Source organism: Eptatretus burgeri, chromosome 2 (genome assembly GCF_056783735.1).
Source record: "Eptatretus burgeri isolate ZD-2024b chromosome 2, Ebu_testis_v1, whole genome shotgun sequence".
Classification (NCBI taxonomy): Eukaryota; Metazoa; Chordata; class Myxini; order Myxiniformes; family Myxinidae; genus Eptatretus; species Eptatretus burgeri.
The window spans coordinates 160,598,545-160,619,804 of NC_140962.1; the positions used below are offsets into that span (position 1 = coordinate 160,598,545).

At 45.4% G+C, this 21,260-nt stretch overlaps 1 protein-coding gene across 5 annotated transcripts in view; it reads right to left on the bottom strand.

Moving 5' to 3' along the window:
- Window positions 1-21,260, bottom strand: part of LOC147033730 (serine/threonine-protein kinase NIM1-like) — a 158,869-nt gene that overhangs the window by 85,348 nt on the left and 52,261 nt on the right. For 2 of the 5 annotated variants that reach the window (XR_015055617.1, XR_015055616.1), the window contains exons 17-19: window positions 19,494-19,586; window positions 19,245-19,320; window positions 4,964-5,438 (exon numbers count right to left, since the gene is read on the bottom strand). Coding sequence is in view for 2 of the 5 variants with exons in the window: in XM_085871894.1 (XP_085728020.1) it covers window positions 5,206-5,438; window positions 19,245-19,320; window positions 19,494-19,586 (402 nt within the window). In the remaining 3 variants the exon portion in view is untranslated. Of the gene's footprint in view, window positions 1-4,722; window positions 5,439-19,244; window positions 19,321-19,493; window positions 19,587-21,260 lie in introns of those variants that run through there. The other 3 variants (XR_015055618.1, XM_085871895.1, XM_085871894.1) reach the window with 2 other exon arrangements.

Below are 21,260 nucleotides of genomic sequence, written 5' to 3' on the forward strand. Positions count from 1 at the left end.
GACATGAAATCCTTCCCCATCTCCAATGGCTTGATTTCCGATCATCAATTTGGTTTCAGACCAAATCACTCTAACCTGGATGTGCTGCTTCTGCTTCCCAACAATGGATAGGGATTCTCAATGCCAGAAATGAAATCAGAGCCATCTCCCTAAGCATATTGTGTGCCTTCAATATGTTCTGGCACCCTGCCCTGCTTTCCAAACTCTCTTCTGATGGTATCCAAGGCCATCTCCACTCATGGCTTGCAGACTTCCTCCCTCGTCACAGTCAACGTGTGGCCCTTCATGGAGTTCTCTCATCCCCTCTTCCTGTCCAGGCTGGAGTTCCTCAAGGCAGTGTTCTGGGCCCTGTTTTTTTCTGATTTTCATCAACGATCTCTCCGACTCTCTGGAAAGTCGTCTTTATCTCTTTGCTGATGACTCCACCCTCTGTCGTAGCATCTGTCATCCCTCAGATTGGCAAGCAGCAGCTTCTTAACTCTCTGCAGATCTGGATAAAATCACAAGCTGGTCCCACACGTGGAACATGTCTTTCAATCCCAACAAATCTCACACTCTCACTATGTCTCTCGAAAGGACCGTTTAGAACCACCCCCCCGCCCCCATCTACTTTCTCAACAATCCTTTTGAAGAAGTCCTTTCATTCAAGCTTCTGGGTCTCACTATCTGCCATGATCTTTCCTGGGAAAGCCACATTTCCAACCTGGCCTCCAAAGCCAGTTGCCGACTGGAAATCCTCCATTGTGTAAAGTCCTTCCTTGGCACACCTGAGCTCCTGACCACATACAAAGCTTTCGCCCGCAGTCTGATGGAGTACTGCTGTCCACTTTGGGCTGGTGCTCCCGCTTCTCGCATTTCTCGGCTTCACGCTGTGGAAACCAAGGCATTTAGGATCATTGGTATCTCCTGCAATGTGGCTGGGTCTTTGGGTCTCTCCAATAGCTCTCTCACCGCAGGCAGGTCAGTGGTCTTTGTCTTCTAGCGTCTCCTTTCTAGCCTCGCCCCCCTGCTCTGTCTGAGATATTTCCAAAGTGCGCTCAAGGTCCGCCAGCAACCCCCTTCTGGTAAAACTACCAAAATCAAGACTCACTGCTCACCTTCACTCTTTCATTCCTCTTTTTCCCTGCCTTTGAAACAAACTCCCACACTCTCTTCAATCGCACTCTTCCCTCCAGATCTTCAAAACAGCTGTTCACCACCATCTCTTCATATCTTCCCCCATCCAAAATCTCGATCTTTTCTACCCCTGCTAATCCACCCCAAACGCACCTCTTTCAAATTCCCTGCTTTTATTCCTGAAAGTCCCTGCCGTGTAAGGACCTGAAAGTCCCTGTAATGTCCATGTTGTATACCCCGTGTTCCCCACTCCATCCCTCTCCCTTCCACAGACCTTGTCATGTCTCTGTTCCCCACTGTTTTTTCCTTCCCTCTCCCGCTCAACTTGTTGTGCATTTCTGTGTGTTAGCTCTCATATGAGCCTCGACAGTGCATACAAAATAAAAAAAATAAAAAATATATGTGGTGAAGTTCTGCGCAATGATATGCTCATCATGTCTCGTAACAAAATGACTCATGTCCGCCTAAGTTATCGATCATGCCGTTGATCCATCACTAATCTGGAGCTATATCGTTATGGGTGAGATGTCATCTTTTTTTTTTTTTGTCCACATACAAGTCAAAACATTCAGCAAATTTTAATGAGAAAAAAGTAAAAACATTATATTAACTTTGCACAGTGCACCACCCACTTTATGGGTGTCAGCTGCTGTTCAAGGTTCAGGCTTGCAAACTCGTAGTTCGCTGCATCAGCGGCGACCTTTCATTCTGGTCTTTCCTTCAGTTCTTTCCAAAGGGCAACTCATTCTTTATATTTCCACAAACTTTCTCCACTAAATGGAATTACTTTGCTGTTAGCTTTACATGCGAACAGCAAATGTCTTCAGAATCGTCTGCTGAGACACTGGCATCTGACGACGTGTACATCACCATGTTCCCCAGTATTAACGTTTGGTGAAACAATGCGTGTGATTGACCAAGGAATGCGTTACACTGCTCATGATTCATGAGAAACATGCTGTGATGAGACATCATGTCGAAAATGGAATTGCATATTTTTTGTATTTGTTTCATTTTTTACAATTTAATGTACATTTGGTGATTGAAGAGTTACCGAAGAAAACTGAAAATGTGTTTTTAAACAATATGCAGCAATAACTAAGTAGGTATCAGAGATGGGTCAGAAAACGAAACTAGAAGGGAACTCGGAAGAGGGAAGACGGAAGAGGTTCAGCCCTCCGCCAGGCTGAACAGTTCATGTTTTCTATCCCACTGGTAGACAGGCCGGATCTGGATCCAGACCTGAACCAAAATCTAATCAGCTTATTCTTGACACTTAACCAACTCGTACACCAAATTTTGTCATAACTGGTCGCCAACTTTTTGAAACATCATGCAATATATCGTTCTTGGCCCCATCTCTCAATGGTGAGGAATTTTTAGTTTTTATCCGCGTCTCACGTAGCGAACGCTGGCTCTAAGAGAGCTCCGCGTTGTTGTTGTTGTTGTTCTTTTCTTCTTCTTCTTGTGAAGACAAAACCTTTAGGACTCAGCTCTTATATACCGGATCCAGATCTTCTTAAATACTAAACACCTTTACACATCCTTGCATTGAAGGTGCCTTTTGAGAGCGTCTATCATCAACTTTTAAATATATTCGGACATTTGCTTTAAAGTTTCGAAAAGTTCACGTTACTATTTAGAGATTATTCCATTTAATGTGTTGTAATTTCATAAATACACGATTTTATCGTCATGAACAGGAGCCTCCATGACGGGTCTCGCTATTGGCTCCATCAAGGCACGTGACGAATTATCGGAAGTTGTTGTTGTTATTGCCTTTAGGAGGTGGCTCTTGGACACATTTGTCCTTGTTTTTTTTTTAATTCTCGGATCTGAATTCAGATCTTCACCAAAATGGAAACATTTCCTCCTTGTCACACACCCCATCTGTCCACCAAGTTTCGTCCAAATCTGTCCGCAACTTTTTAAGATATCGTGATATATATATATATATATATATATATATATATATATATATATATATATATATATATATATATATATATATATATATATATATATATATATATATATATATATATATATATATATATATATATATATATATATATATATATATATATACTGTTACGGCTGTGGAAGTTCGCAAACCACCATCCAGGTCCCGGAGGTGAGATATCTCTGTGGGTACATGTGTACTTAGCCCCAAACCCGTTGTTTAGAGGGAATTAATGTGATTCATTCAGGCTGCGACGCTTTGAGTCAGTCGTTTTTCTTTTTCTATCTTTTATTTCAAACAAAAACCAACAAGGACGCTCGGTGGGCTTTTCCCGCCTGTTTTTCGCGCCATTCTTCTCCGCACTTGGTGTGAGGGAGGAGAAGCGGGGTGGGGCAGCTGGCGCCCGATTGGTGGATGCGCGGTGTGACGCGGCCAGTGAGGAGGAACGCCCCTCTTCGAGACCTTTCTCGAAGCGCCTCGAAGGGGGTGGAGCAAAGAATGGGGCGGAGCTCCGGGATATAAAAGTCGGACACGGGCTGAGCGGTTTTGTGGTTGCTCTTGCTCTCTTCCTGTCTTCCGGCTCGCTCGTCCTTTTCTCTTCTTGGTGGCCGCTGGCCTGGTCTGCTGTGGTGCGGTTCTAAGACCCCGTTGGCGGGAAGGAGCATCGGCCATTCCCCCCTCCCGACCTCGGGCATCCACGTTTCCCCCCCCTCCCTCTATCCACGCTGGGATAGCGCTGAAAACTCCGTCCATGGCGTCGAGCGGCCAACAGGTGCCGGCGCGAGGCACGCCGAAGAGGCCTTGCCTACCACGCTAGGGCATGGAGTCGCAGCCAGGCGGGACCACGTCGACGGACGTCAGAGAGGGACTCGACGGCCCAAAAGGGAAGTCACCTTTTTCTTTTCGGGGTTTTTGTATGGATCTTGTGGCGCCGTGTCTTGTAAAGTAAAACTGTATAAGTGTTGCCCTGTGTTCGCGTATTCAGTCGTAGCTCTGCATTGTTGTTTTTGTTTTAAATTGATATATGTGCATTCTGACTGTTTGGCTGTATATGTGTGCTCTCCGTGTGTCGTGTAAATAAAGTGCATTATGTTGAATTGCTCCCCGTTTCGCTGCGTCCTTTCCTTCGTTTGAATCTCCATCTTGCCTCACGTAAAGGGTTCGTAGTGGGCTTAATACGCCCGATAATTAATCGGAACCGTCGAGGCCAATGATAACACCGCTCGGTTATCCCGATAGCACAGAACGGACCGCTTAAGCGGCTCGTGTCCGGAGTCGGCCTGCGGCGAGGTACGATCGCCTGGTCTACCATCCGCGTGGGTACGTAGGTAGATCGAATTTGGCGAGCAACCCTACCCTGCGCGGGTGGGCAATTGGCACGGTCGTGGTGGGGTTAAACCCCCACCCGTGACTAGCTCCCGGTGTTGTTCCGAGAGGGTCACGGCAGAATTGTCTGTTCCGGTGGGCGAGGCGGCCGCCATTCGGGTCGAGCAGCCGATCGCACGGCGGCGGGCGCGAATTCGCAACAATACATATATATTTATATATATATATTTATATATATATATATATATATATATATATATATATATATATATATATATATATATATATATATATATATATATATAGTTTTGGCCCCATCTCTCAGTGATGAAGAAGCACTTTAAAGATACAAATAGCCGAATCCAGATTTTCATCAAAATCTCATAATTTAGTTCTTGTCACACACTCAACTTGTCAACAAAATTTCGTTGGAATCCATCCACAACTTTTTGAGATATCCTACTCACAGACAAACAGACAGGGGTGTAAACATAACCTCCGTCCACCTTTGGTGGTGGAGGGAGGTAATGAGTGAGAATTTCAATCAGTAAAGGTTACCTTGTCATATTCAGTCATGTCTCCTGTTCATTTTTCTCTGCTGCTGCACCATCTGCTGCACCCCCAGCTATGACATGCCACTTGCGGCGTTCTGGGTGCCAGTACTGCCTGGTGCCTCAGGGCAGCCGGTGTCACCACATAGATCCATACCTCTGAGCATGGGTACAACCTGCAGTCTCATTCAGCCTGATGACCTCAATAAGCCTTTGGAGCCTGCAGTTCCGGGGAGCCAGGGCTGTCTGCTATCGCCAGCGAGGTTTTGGAGGCCACTGAGGTGGTTCAGCCCGCTGCTCTCGGGAGACCGGTGCAGCCCGCTGCTCTCGGGAGACCGGTGCAGCCCGCTGCTCTCGGGAGACCGGTGCAGCCCGCTGCCCCTTGACAGCCAATACAACTTTCTGGTGTCTGTGTGGTGCTGTCGCATGTAGACTCTCCCGTCTGATGGATTCCATCGCTGCTGGATGCTGCTTTCCAAGTGCTGCAACAATCGGGGTTAATTTTCATAAACATAGATTATGGCTTTTTCCACAATTCTCAATGGAAAGAACATAAACATATTTCGACAATGTGAAAAGAATGGTTAACTCAGTTAGATACGAGTTCTTACTTTGTATCTTATTAAACAAAAGTTCAAGGGTGTTTGTAGCTAGTTCAAATTAAGAAAAAGAGTAAATAGGTCACTGATGTTGAAGACTGAAGAGAACTACATCAGTAAAATTCACATAAAAGTCGAAGCTGTCACTGATGACAACCATTGTGTGCCTTGGTGTAGTCAAACAAAAGAAGGCTTTTTTTTTGAGGACAAGACAAAACTAAGCAGATCAACATGCAGGTAAAGCTCTGTCCCCCCTCATCCCTGTTTGGGCTCAGATAGAATCAGTGCTCATGTTCTCATATCCTTCTCTGCTGCTCTTGCTTCTCCTTTGTCTGTTCTGTTCAGCCTCTACTACATTAGCTGCTTTATTTCTGCGTGGAAGTCAGCACATATCATTGCTATCCTCGAAATGGATACAAAGACAATTCCAGACCAGCAAGATTGCTTACCATAAGTAAAGTAAAGGATCCCTTGCATTGCTTCCAATGTCAAGTCTTTCATATTTTTAAAGTCTTATCTCTGACCAACATTTTGGATTTCGCACCAGTCACCCAATGCTGGGCATGTGCTGCTCCTCTCCCAGTAATAGTTGGAGGCCCCAAATCTCAAATAAGAAGGCAGGACCGTTTTTCCCTGGACACACCTCAGGCATTCGACATAACCTGGCAAGATTCTCTGCTTGTCAAGCTGTCTGCGGCATATACAAGGCGACCTTCATTCCTGGGTTTCTAATTCCCTCCATTTATGTTGCTCTCAACTGAACCCTCTTCTCTCCCAGTGAAGCTTGGAGGACCCAAAGGTTGTGTGTTGTGCCAGTCTTGTTCCTCTACAGACCAAATCTCCCCAATTATTTAGAGAACCCGATGTTCGTTTTTGCGGACTACATTGTCATATATTACCCCATCCCACTAACATTACTCTGCTAAGCTAAGAATGATTAAATGCTCATATGACAAAAGGTGCATGTCTTTCAATACTGGAAAGTCAAACCAACCCACCTATCCATTTCAATGGTTAGCCACTGAAAAAGGTTCAGTCTCTTGAACTTACCACCAGTCATGACCTCTCCTAGGTCACCCACAAAGCAAATCTGGACTCCAAATGCAGCCCCAGACCAGGGATCTTTCAACGTTCCAAGTCTTTCCTTGAATAATCAGAAGTACTCATTTTCTACAAGTTATTTGCCTGAACCCAAGAGTGTACTGCTCTTCCTTCAAGGCTGGATCCCATAAGAAGCCTGCTGCTCTCACATCACTGACAGGTAAGTGGCCTATCTATGTTTTGAAAACCCCTTCTTTGATATTGCTTCCTCTACTCTCACGGGCTTCAGATCCTTCCCCCACAACTCCAAGATGTATGCGTTATTCCAGTTACACACTCTGAGTTAAATTTCCAAAATCCAGGCTGATTGCAAAGCTGAACTCTCTTGTGCCTTACTTCTCCTATATGTGTAACCACCTTGAATATGCCGTGCATTCCCACTCTTCCCTCCAGATATTCAAAGCAAGCAGTGCAGCACCATCTCTTATTATTCCCCAACCCAACACACAATCTTCATTACCCTTTTTTAAACAAACCTCCTGCATGGTCTTCATAAATATCTCTGTATATCTTTCATATTTATATATCTACATATCTATATCTATATAATAACGTGAGGTAAATAAAAGTCGAAGTTGAGACGCCTCTTCACACGGACTTAAATACAGATAAAGGGAAAACAAAATAAAAAGAAAACCCTTCCTTTATTCTTGTACTTAGCTTGGCCCAGAGCTTGTCTTTGTGGAACTTGGAATTGAGGCGCTTCCACCAGCACATGCAGATGCGCGCAAAATGGCGTCAGGCTGCTTCTCTCATAGCAGGACAAAACGTATCCCAGGCAATCCGTGAGCGGCACTCAACACCAAGGCTCAGAGACCCAGTGCAGCTCCTTCGTGCGTCCATCGCCCACACCGACCCACCAAGAGCCAAAGGCCAGCGTCTTGCTTCACCATGTGAGCCAAATCGCCTCAACATGAATACAAGGATCGTGCCATCTCTTCGTGCATCGAAGAAACTCAGCTGTATAGCCCTGTTCTTACAGGCCATTTCCTAACTACTTTCTTTCTCAACTGCATGCATTCCTTCCCTCAACACAACTCTGCCTCATCCATGCGCTCACCCTGAACTGCATTCTCCTCTGACTGACATCACCCCGAACCACCGTTTCCTCCTCCAGGGTCTGGCTTGCTCACCCGAAAACTCGGGAATACGGGGCCTCCGCCAACTCCACCAGCTTCTGAGCTCACGCCCATCAATCATCAGCCTCAGGGGTGTGACTTCGCCCGGCGTCACCCTTGGAGGCGGGGCTTCTGCCTGCTCAGCATGTTTGCGTGTTTCTCCTCATGGTTTTGGTTATACAAACAAAGGGAAAACAGTCACAGGGGGGCAATTACCTACTGGGGAAGCTTATTCTTAAACCCGAGCTAATTAACACGACACCACCCCCCCCCCCGAGCTAATTAACACGACACCACCCCCCCCCGAGCTAATTAACACGACACCACCCCCCGAGCTAATTAACACGACACCACCCCCCGAGCTAATTAACACGACACCACCCCCCCCGTGTGGTAACACGTAACACTGAAACTCAGTTTCCCTACTTAATTGCATCGAGATGCCTCCTACACGTCCACGGACCAGACTACTCCATTCAATGTTAAATTCCCTATTAAATTCCTCCATCTAACACATATATATTGTTGTGGTTGAGGAAATTCGCAAACCACCATTCAGGTCCCGTAGGTGAGATATCTCTGTAAGTACATGTGTAGTTAGCCCCAAACCCGTTGTTTAGAGGGAATAAATGTGATTCATTCGGGCTGCGACCCTTTAAGATAGCCGTTTTTCTGTTCTATCTTTATTTTGAACCAACCACGTCTCAACCGCCATCACACAACAACCACCAACCGCAACGCCGCTTCACAACAACAACAACGCCAACAGCCACGACCTTTACCTTCACAGCTCGCTCCCGCAAACATCGCATCACCGCCATTCCAAGCGTCACCGTGGCCATGGACCAGCACTTTGGACCCTCCACCACCTTCGCCTCTCCTTCTGCGGCCATTCCCGCACCGCTTGTGGGCAGAGCGTCAGGCTGTCCTGGACTCGTACAGGGCACGCGCCGAGCCGCGGGTACAAAGTGCGGCCTTTCCGAGGAGAAGTCGGATCAGGAATGATACACGCCCACTTCTGATCTGTCCAATCAGCAAGCGCGGGGCGATTTGGCCCCGCCTCCAGGCGTGTCGGAGTAAAATCGATATATGCAAATTCGAGGATCAGGGGAGATTCACGCCCCTGTTTCTCCGTCCAATGGGCGAGCGTGGCTCCACCCCCGAGCTCGTTATGATCCAGAAACTTGCATATGGGTTCTCCTGCCGTACTATAAAGCGCCGAGCGCGGGGCGAATTTAGTCAGTTTTTCGGTCAAGGGAGTTGGAGAAGAGTCAATGCGAGTTGGAGAAGTGTGGCAGCGGCAGAGTGTGGCAGCAGCAGTCAAGTCGGGTCTGGAGGAGAGTCAGTCTGTCGGAGGTCGGAGTCTGTCGGGGTTCGGAGTCTGTCGGGGAGCTGCAGAGAGGGGAAGCCGGGAGCGCGGTCGAGGTCGCAGTGGAGTCGCTCGTTGCGGGACCCAAGCAAGCCAGCTCTCCTCTTTCCCCAGAGCATCAACAATTCCCCCCTTTTTCCCCCCGCGCTGAGATAGTGCGAAAAGGGGGCCTCGTTCCCACCCCACTCCAAGCAGTGCCAACGAAACCCGCGAAGGAGCGCGGAGTTGGGGCACTGCCGCCACATTTGCGGCTCATCACAAGACACGGGTAATTTGGGGAAATTATTACTCTCTAGACAAGAAACCTTTGCCTCAGTCTGAGTAGGTCAAAGTGTTTGTGTTTTTCCTCTACTGTTCTACTATTTAGTTGTTAAGGCCTACCACCTACTTATAATCTTGTCTTTCTTTGACACTTTGGACATTGCTTGGGTTTCTGAAAGTACAAGGTGACAGGGCTGATAAGCTGTGCATTCTGTTTTTGCGATCAAAGGCCTCTCTGCTTATAAAATGGAATGGATATATGGGGAGGGGGAGAATGATCTGGGAGAGAGCAAATAAATGGTACAGAAGAAAGAACTCCTTGTGGACATTGATTATTACTGGACTTCTGTGGTTTATTTTATCCCGATACATGCAACACCGAGTCGGCTAGACGTTGAACCGCTCGAGGAGGTCAAGATCCCTCAACAATCAAGAATCCTTTCGATCACGACGCGGTTCGAGGATAGAAATCCACGTCAGTTGGTGCCAGTGACACGGATTCGAATCGGCGTTGTGCGGCGCTCGTGACCGGAGGTGCTTAATCTGCCGGAGGCAGTGCCTGGAGGAACGACAAGTGCTTGAGCGAAGGTAAGCAGGGGGGGTTCTCCGAGGGTGCGATTTATTTTATTCTGTGATTTTAGAGTGAATTTAGCGGTTGTGATTTGTGTGATTTTAGAGATGGGAAATAGAAATTGTAAAAGGAAGGAAAATGGGTATACCGAGGCAAATTGTATTCAAAAACCACGGAGAGGTACATGTGCAAGAATTATGTTTGATAAGTATGGGCCTGAAGCTGTGAGAGACATGGGGAAATGGTGCAATTGGACCAAAAATAGTCGATTACCCTTCCCTGAGAATGGAACGTTCGATCACGAGTGTTTAGACAATTTAAGAAAAGTACTGGAAGTGAAAAATAGTGACAAAAGGTCCAGAAGCAGGTGAACTGGAGCGTTTATATAAATTGGATGAAGGAATGTCATGACAGAGACGAAAAGGCACGGTTGTTAAACCTGAAGGGTCAGCTAGACCAATTAACGAAGCAAATGCCGGTGAGACTTGAAAATAAAACCAAGAGACAGCGAGCAGTGGCTGTCAGATTTGAGGATGAAGAAGAAGACTCAGATACATGGCCAGAGTGCACAGTTCCGATAGCACAACCGCTCGAGGACGAAGAAGCGGGAGAGACAGAGGGAGATGATGCCACAGGGCAAGGAGAGGCTCAACGGGGAGCCAGGCGAGTAATTAAGAAAGAAACAAGAACACAAAGCAAAAATAAAGTTCCTCTTGCTGACAAGGGTAAAATACAAACTCGATCAAAAAAATAATGCCGGAGACCGCGAAGGACGGAGATGATGAGGCACTCATTGGCGCGTTTCCATTGCGAGATTACCCAGGTGCAAGGGAGGTACAAGCAATATATCGTCCGTGGGGCTCTGAATTAAAAGCCATCGTAAATGAGATGCCGAAGATACGGGAGAACCCAAAAAATTCCAGGCGGAACTACGCGTGGTGGTGGCATGCCATCAGCCAACATATATGGACATGGAAATATTATTAAAATTAGTGGTACCAGAAGGGTTACTCCGACAATTGAAACAGGTCGCTGCATGGCCAGATGAAGCTCCTGGAGACAGGGAGGAGCTCAAGAACATATTGACACCCTCATTGACGCTGTCACAGAGGTGGTAACACTTAAGACCGACTGGGCAAAAATACAGGTGTGCAGGCAACGCGCTGGCGAGGACCCATTGGAGTTCTTAGAGCGTTTTCGGGGTGTATACCAATGTCACTCTGGACTGAAAGAAGAGGGGGTACCATTTGCTCATGTCTACCTTAATGGTTTGACGGCCAAATTACAAAATGAGATAAAGCGAGTATGTATTGGTTGGGAATTAAAGGAAGTGAAAGACTTGATGGAATATGTAACGCATTGTAATTCATTGTTGAAACATCGTTCTGACGAGGAAAACGAATCAACATTAATGCTATCCCAGGTTCAAGGTCAAGGTGAATGCCCTGGGGAAAGGAATGTGAGATATAATGCACAAAACCGAGGGCAAACCAATTACCGTCAGAGACCAAAATACAGAGACCAGCGCAGAGATTTCTGTTATACATGCGGAAAACAAGGGCACTGGGCTAATGAATGCCGAAATCGTAGAAACAGTCGAACTTATAGTTCGTATGAACCGGTAGAACAGAGACCAGCGGCACAATACAGAGATGAAACTCGCAGACACTCCACGCCTCCAGTGAATGAAAATCCATATTATAGACAGCAGGAAAGATGGGGGAACACAGTTTGAGCAAGCTGGTTCATTTCAACCCACTGCACCTCAAACCGAATTCCCTCCTCCTCCTCCTCCAGCCTCGTTCCCTCCTCCTCCACCCTCATTTCTTCCTCCTCCATCTCAAGGTTCATTTCAAACCCAAAACCCATTCGTTTTATGACAAAGAAAAGAAGCGACTTCGTCTGAGTTACCCTTCCTGACTTTGAAACCATGTGACGAACCGAAATTGACTTTGAAAATTGAAGGCCAAGAGATTCCTTTCTTAGTCGACACAGGAGCGACCAAATCTGCGCTCAGAAGGAGTGATTTCCCAGACGCCCCGTTATCGCGAGAACGAGTAAAAGTAGTGGGAATGTCGGGAGTTGCTAGTACGATTCCACTGACAGAGCAGCTCCGGGTGGAAATTGGACCATTGTCTGCAAACCATGCATTTTTGATGGCAACTGATACACCAATTAATCTGTTGGGGAGAGATCTGTTATGCAAGCTGAATTGTTCAATTAAGTGTACCCCTGATGGTGTATATTTAGAAATACCTCACGAATCACACATAACTATGATGAATTTATTACAGGAAAATACAGAAAATCTTGTATATCAATGGACTGTGATTAATTGTGAAGCATTTAACCATTTGCAGGAATATTTATCACATTTGGAGAGAAACGTACCCGAGGTGCTCGATTGGGTGAGTAAACACGGCATGGACAGACGGTACTTACAGACTCGACTACATTGCATTGCAGATTGCAACATCAAGGGAAAAGATAACGTCTATGCGAGTGAAACACTCTCGAAATTACACCAGACCTTTGACTTAGTGTTGGGAACAATTTGGATTGGGAAGCAAGGAATTGGCCTGGAGGTGCATCTGACGCAGGAACAATTAAAATTGTGGAACCAACCGTCCAGTGTTACACCACATGTTACTTTAGTGATTGCAGAAGGTTACCAAGAAACGGACATTGGTCACATGGTAACCTCTTTGAAAAAAGCATCACAAGCGACTTTGATGGAATCGAGCCAAGTAAACGGACTTTGGAAGATCGGGGAACAGGGATTCTGTTGGACAGAATGTCAAGGATCAGCAAAAGCTGTGTTTGGAGGTGGTCGATCTCTCAGAATTAAATGGGTCAGGAAAATTACCTGAAATACTCGAACAAGTCCCGACTTGTCTGTGGGCAACACATGCCAACGATGTCGGCCAAATTAAAAGTATGAATCCAATCAAGATCACTATAGATCCAAAAAAGAAACTGCCTCGAAAACCGCAATACCCTTTGTCTCCAGAAGCAGAGGTAGGAATTGCTCCTGTCGTGGAAGCACTATTGAAACAAGGGATAATTATTCCCACTGTTAGTCAATGTAATACACCGATCCTACCTGTGAGAAAACCTGGGAAACCAACGTGGAGATTCGTACAGGATTTGAGGGCAGTGAATGATGCGGTAATTCCAGCTTTTCCTGTAATTGCAAATCCAACTACCATTCTATCAAGCATCCCAAGTAACACTACCTATTTTAGTGTTGTGGATCTTTGTTCAGCTTTTTTTAGTATACCAATAGCCCAAGAAGTACAGTTTCTGTTTGCATTCACCTACCAGGGAAAGCAATACACTTGGACTGTATTGCCCCAGGGTTATTGTGAAAGTCCAACATTATTCTCGAGGGCCCTCAAAGACGACTTGGATGATTTAGTTTTCCCTTGTGGGTCCACACTGATTCAATATGTTGACGACCTGCTGATCTGTTCAGCGTCAAAAGACGCATGCGAACGAGATACATTGACATTGTTGAGGGCCTTAGCCAGGAAAGGACACAAAGCATCGAGAGCTAAATTGCAATTTTGCCAAGAAGAAGTTAAATATTTGGGACATATTCTGAAGGAGACACAAGACGCATCTCCCCTGAACGTATAGCGGCAATATTAAACCTGCCCAAGCCAACTACTGCTAAACAGATGAGGTCTTTCCTCGGAGTGACCGGCTATTGCAGACAGTGGATACCAGATTATGCGGCCTTAGTGCGCCCCCTGGTGGACATTGGTTCGGCAAACGCGCCCAGCCCACTTGCATGGACACAAAATGCAGACAAGGCTTTTGTAACGTTAAAACAGGCTCTTTCTTTGGCTCCCGCTCTGGGTTTACCAAACTATGAAAAACCTTTCCATTTGTATGCATGTGAGAGACAGGGATTCGCACAATCTGTGCTGACACAGAAGCACGGGAATAAATTACGGCCTGTTGCATATTATAGTACTAAATTGGATCCGGTAGCGCAAGGATTCCCCCTTGTCTCAAGGCAGTAGCAGCCGCTTCGGCTCGCGGTGCAGGCGACCGAAGCGCTCGTCGCGGGAAACACTTTGATTCTCCTGGTACCGCATGCAGTGACAGCTGTATTGTTAAAAACGAAAACACAACATTTGTCGGCTTCAAGAGCAACAACATACGAACTCTCACTCACAGCACCCACGAACATTACGATTAGGAGATGCGCACCGCTGAATCCTGCTAGTTTGTTGCCAGGAGTACAAGATGGTGATCCTCACAATTGTGAAGAGATAATCGCCCACACGTGTCAACCCCGTCCTGACTTGAAAGACACACCAATCCAAAATTCTGAATTGGTTCTATATGTCGACGGCTCATCATCGCGTGCACCTGATGGATGTTTATTAACAGGCTACGCCGTTTGCTCTGATCACGAAGTAATCGAAAGCGGGAGATTGGCTGAGAGCTGTTCCGCGCAGCAGGCAGAACTGTTCGCCCTCACTCGTGCATGTCATTTAGCCAAAGGCCAAATAGTGACAATCTACACTGACTCCGGCTATGCCTTTGGTGCTGTACACGAATTCGGAGCACTCTGGCGCGAAAGGGGTTTTATAACGTCATCAGGTACACAAGTAAGGAATGGAACATGGATTGCGAATCTACTGGAAGCAATACTTGCCTCACCAAATTGCAGTGGTAAAATGTGACGCCCACACTGGGAGATCTGATGACGTCTCACGGGGAAATGCCAGGGCAGATGCAGCTGCAAAATCTGCTGCCCACACCAGAGCTCTTTTAATATCACAATGTGTATTGAGACAAGAGGCAACACCGACCATTGACGATATAAACACTTTGCAGACAGCTGTCAGTGCTAAAGAACGAGATTTGTGGATACTGGCTGGATGTGAATTCGATAATGAATCTAAATTATGGAGATCATCTGATGGTCGTGTGGTGGCACCAAGAGCTCTATTACCTTGGCTCGCCCGATTGGCACATGGGGCCGGGCATACTAGCAAAGGCGGCATGAGTGCTTTAATTGGGAGACAGTGGTTCGCCCCGGGGTTTAGTCCAATTGCAGAACAGTATTGTAAGACATGTCATATTTGCCAAAAACATAACCCAGCAAGGGGGGTGGAGATGGCCCCAGGGGGTCATCCAATTCCATTCGGACCTTTTGTTCATATCCAGATGGATTTTGTCCAGTTACCAAAATGCTGCGGTTTTGAATTTGCGTTAGTCATCGTCGATTTGTTCACCAAATGGGTTGAGGCTTACCCTTGTCGGAAAGCAGATGCCATTACTGTGGTTAAACTGTTGATGAAGGATTTCATCTGTAGGTTTGGAATACCTTGTAGGATCTCCAGTGACCAAGGTACTCATTTCACAGCCGAAGTGGTGAAAGAATTATGTCGCGTATTGCAAATAAAGCAACATTTCGACTGCCCGCATCGTCCGCAATCTGCGGGGGCAGTAGAGAGGCAAAATGGATTCCTGAAGAATAAACTGGCCAAGATTTGTGAACAAACTGGATTAAAATGGCCAGATGCTCTGCCAATTGCTCTCATGACTATGAGATCTACCGCAAATCGAAACACTGGCTTATCTCCGCATGAGATTCTGATGGGAAGACCAATGAGATTACCGAACTCACCTCCTTTGACTATAAAAGACATGAACGTGCAGCAAATGGACGACACGTTGCTTACGTTCTGTGTCTCTCTGAATCATGCTGTAAGAACTTTTTATGCACAGGTGAAACAAGCTCTGCCAGAACCAGCCACATCTGATCATCACAACTTCAAACCCGGAGACTTTGTTTATGTGAAAATTTACAAACGGAAGAACTCTCTTCAGGCACGTTGGTGTGGGCCATTTCAAATACTGCTAACTACCCATACAGCTGTGAAGTGTAAAGGAAGAGCAACATGGATCCATGCCACACACTGCAAACTGGCACACGGCAGAAAAGAACCCGAGGAGAACATTGCTTCCTGATAACTTTAATGATTCTTTCCATTGCAGGATTATTTGTACTACTAAATGCAAGTTGTACAATGTGTACTTGGCCTGTTAATCCGATAAGTACTGTCTGTGATCAACATTATTTGCATGTTCTTTGGAGATGGGCCTATCAGACTACCCACCAAACTAAGCCTAGGGCATTCAGAGACCGAAGAAGCTTAACGAGCAAAAGTGGGTTCACCACATGGAATAAACACTTATCTGGCTCTTTCTCGTAAACACGCGAAAGCTTTTAATAAAACCAATTGCTGGGTTTGTACTAAGATACCTCATTCAGCAGTTACTGGGATACGCCTTCTGGCTATACCATTCAATCTGAGTGAATGGTGTGGGTACTGGGCAAAGGAAAGAAACTGGGATAAACAAGATAATAACCTTGACGACCACATCGTTACCAATGGAAATGGAAATTGCCTCCGACAACGAAATTTCAGTAACTGGTTTTGGCCAAATTTTAATTTAAGTAAAATGCCTCCACATTTTATGGTTGAACGGGCAACAGAAAAACCCGAACTATGCTTGGTACAAGAGGCATGGGGAGAAAGAAGATTAGGGAATTCTGAATGCAGTCATTATGTTTATGAAAATCACACGATGGGACCACAAGTCGCTTTAAATAATACCTATTTCGTGTGTGGAAATCGAGCATACCCATGGCTTCCAGTTAATTGGAGTGGATCTTGTTTCTTGTCATTCATTTTGCCACATATGCGCCTGTTATCTAAGTCACCTTTTGAGCATTTGAAACGGGGTAAACGGGGTTTCACGTCAACTGAACTGTTCTTCATGATTTTAATCCCTCACTACGGTGTTGGACAAACGTCTGTGGGATTGGCAGAGTTAGCTGCTTCGCTTGAATTATTGGCAAATAAAACTGCTCTCGGCATGGTTGATATCAACTCGGAGGTCGTCGCCCTACGTGCAGTTTCAATGCAAAACCGAGGATTTGCGCTCGACCTCATTCTCGCAGCTCAAGGAGGAACGTGTGCTGTAATTAACTCTGAGTGTTGTACTTATATCCCTGATAACTCGGAGAAAATCACGAACATAGCTGACAAGATTAAGCAAGAAGGAGCCAAGTATCACAATTATTTTACGAAAGATGGGCTTTATTCCTGGTTTGAAGGGATTTTTGGAGGCTGGGGAACTACCCTATTGCATTGGATTTCCGTTGGGTTATTGTGGATCATCATTGTAGTGGTGCTTGTTAGATGTGCAACAATTACAATGCCGGCATTGATTGTTTCTTGTCTAAGGAATACTGCTAAAAAGGTGATGGTGGCCCAAGCACCACCCTCATACCCTGGTTTTGACACTGAGTCCTACGACTCTTTTGAGATAGAACCTGAACTTGGAAATCCATAAGTAGCGCAAATGAATGTGTTCAATATTCACGGGAATTGTCAATCCACTCTTGCTCATCTGCTTTGTTCCCGAAATAGGTTGTCGAAAATCAGCTGTGCAGCCCAACGGGTAGCCTTATCTTCTATCGGCCTAGGGGCCTACCGGAACCTCAACCAGGTCCGAAGCTGTACAACCACATGAAGCCACCTGGCTTGCGGGACAGGAAAGGCTAAGGGACTGAGCTCTACGATGGGGAAAAGGGGGGATGTGACTACCCAAGAAAATGGGCACACTCAAACGCAAGAGAGAATGCATTTCCAAGTGAAGAGAAAATATATATCGTTAAACTTAACTAGTGTTGCCTTATTAGGCAACAAGGGGGGAGTGTTGGGAAATTATTACTCTCTAGACAAGAAACCTTTGCCTCAGTCTGAGTAGGTCAAAGTGTTTGTGTTTTTCCTCTACTGTTCTACTATTTAGTTGTTAAGGCCTACCACCTACTTATAATCTTGTCTTTCTTTGACACTTTGGACATTGCTTGGGTTTCTGAAAGTACAAGGTGACCGGGCTGATAAGCTGTGCATTCTGTTTTTGCGATCAAAGGCCTCTCTGCTTATAAAATGGAATGGATATATGGGGAGGGGGAGAATGATCTGGGAGAGAGCAAATAAATGGTACAGAAGAAAGAACTCCTTGTGGACATTGATTATTACTGGACTTCTGTGGTTTATTTTATCCCGATACATGCAACACTGAGTCGGCTAGACGTTGAACCGCTCGAGGAGGTCAAGATCCCTCAACAATCAAGAATCCTTTCGATCACGACGCGGTTCGAGGATAGAAATCCACGTCAGGCTCCACCCGGTCTCGCGGCCCACAGGCCCCGTCTGTCCCCTTGTCGTTAAGGGTGGCCCTTTTCTTTTGCTTTTGAGTAAATGTGTTGTCGGCGCCGTCTGTAAAGTAAAACTGTGTAAGTGTTGCCGTGTGCTCACGTAGTCGGTAGTAGATCTGCATTGTTGTGTTTCTTTTGTAACATCTGCTTTTGGTGCATAATTGTTGTAATTGTATATGTGTGCTTTCCGTGTGCCGCGGAATAAATGTGCATTATGTTGAACTGTTTTTCCCGTTTCGCTTCGTCTTTTCTTTAATTGAATCTCCATCTTGCTTCACGTAAAGGGTTGGTAATGGGCTAAATACGCCCTAAAATAATAATAAATAAATAAAAATTTATTTATTTATTATTAATATAAATAAATAATTTAAAATAAATATATTATTAATCTAAAATAAATAAATAATTAATCGGAACCGTCGAGGTCGACGATAACACCGCTCGGTTATCCCGATAGTACGGAACGGGTCGCTTAAGTGGCCCGTGTCCGGAGTCGACCTGCGGCGAGGTGCGATCGCCCGGTCTACCCTCCGTGTGGGTACTTAGGTAGGTCGAATTTGGCGAACAACCCTATCCCACGCGGGGGGCCGATTGGCACGATCGTGGTGAGGCCGAAAGGCCCATCCTTGACTAGTTCCCGGCGTTAGTCCGAGAGGGTCACGACAGAATTGTCCGTCCGGTGGGCGACGTGCCGCGATTCGAGTTACGTGGCCGCTCGCACGCCGGCGGGCGCGAATTCGCAACAATATATATATATATATATATATATATATATATATATATATATATATATATATATATATATATATATATATATATATATATATATATATATATATATATATATATATATATATATATATATATATATATAGTCTCTGGCTCTCATTTATTTTGTCTAAGAGTTTCCCTGCAATCAGTTCATGCTCTCAATAACCTTGCTCTTCCACGAGCCTCCATCGGTTGAACATTCAAAAATGATGGAAGATATAAGAGTAAAATGAGGGCTGGTTACCTTTAGAAACTCCTGAATGATCTTTTTTCCAGGGAGTAACAGGATAATTGTTCAACCACGTGTGGTTCATAATTTCCTGTGAACATAATGATGGAAGTGTGAAAATCATATGTATACACGACCAGGAAATAACTCTGCTAGTGAGCAATACCATTTTGCTCCACAATGATAGGAGTTCAGTAACCCCAGTATGTGTGAACATACTTTTTCATGCAAATCAAATTGTTGAAAACGGTATCAAACCCTCACCTGCATAGTCAGTCTTTCCACAGGATCCTTACGAGTCATCCCAGCCAGAAGGGAAGCCAATGATTTACTAACAAACGTTGGTAGATTGCACCTCTGTGAAGAAGCAAAACGAATGTGTTTGTGACAGAATCCAAACTCCTCATCACAATTGAATACTTACCTTTACATAATAAGCATATTCCAAACAAGCACCCAATCACTGATGCAATAACCAAGAATCGACTCGAAACTAATAAAATACATTGTGATGGCTTGCGAAGGTGTGATGCAGAGGCTTGTTATGATGGTTTAGTTATTCCAAACCATCATAACCTGCAGGGAGGAGATTGGCTGCCCCTACCTCGCCAGCCAGTCGGGTACTCAGCGGGATAATTGAGTCCCCTCATCAAGGTTTCCTCAATGGGTGAGTTTGTAACCCTTGTGGAACTAAAAACATCCACAAAAGGGCGGTGGAGAACCTAGTTTTGCTAATGGCCAACTCACTACGCTGGTGGAGAAGTGGTGACACGCCAACGGAAACCGCTCACCAAAACCTCCAAATAAATTACAACACAGAAAAACCACAATGATACCCTTTTGAACATGGAGCCCCCGAGCACACCAACTGGGTTTGAAGCTATTGTGGATGAAGGTAATTATGCTTTCAATTATTTGTGTTGTAGTGACACCTCACACTTCAAGCTTACATTGGACAGTGTGTGGTTGAAGCTGCGTGAAGAATGAAGCATGGGAACTTTTAGCTTAGGATACTGGAACGTGACCACACTTAATTATGATCGAGCACCTGAACATTTGATGGCCATGTTTAAAAACTACTGTTTTGACATCATTGCTCTTCATGATAGTCACATCAGCCAGAACGAATCAATCAATGGTCACATTGTGATGGCAGGTGGTGAAACACACTATGCAAGTGTTAGTATACTGATGTCCACATTGGCAAAAACAGCTGCCTTGCCACCTCCGACATCTCAGATCGAATTATCGTTTTGTAGTTTGTTTTTTCTCCTCCTCACTCCTCGTTTTCAGTTGAGGAAGGGTATCCTGTTTGTTTCTGTCTATGCGCCTACATCTACTGCAGCAGATGACGTCATCGATGACTTCTACGAGCAGCTGCAAGATGCGATCAACTCCAATAAACAATCATTGTAACACACTTGCAGGGCAGCCTGTAAAGGCATGTGGTACCCTAATAATAATAACCATCGGGGCAATACCCCGGGGCGCTCACATGATAGTGGCTGTATAAGATAACCAGGGAACCACTGGTAGGTATGGAAGACCCACAAAATATGTAACAGAGAAGAAAGTAAATACCTATGGATTTTTTTTAATGTCGTGAACAAACTTTGGTACGTCACGGGTGATAACATTTGTGTTCAAGTTTCATCAAAATTGGATGTGTAGTTTCAGAGAAGAAGTTGCAAGTATTTGTGGACGGATGGACGACGTGCCATCCCATAAGCTTCCTGGAACTACGTTCCACGTGAGCTAACAAAGAGCAATAAAGACGCAGACCCTCACCAGGACTTGTTTGCTTTGTGTGGTGTGTTTTGTCTGGAAAATAAATGAAAGGATTTACTAAATGAAATGTCCTTGATTGCAACTGAAAGGTCTAAATCAGTGGTACTTAACCGGGGGTATTCATACCCCTTGGGGGTATGGGAACTAAATGCTGGGGGTATGGGACTCGATCTCTGAATATTTGAATATATTGTTGCGGACTTGGAAGTTTACTGCACTCAACATACAGGTCCTAGTGATCAG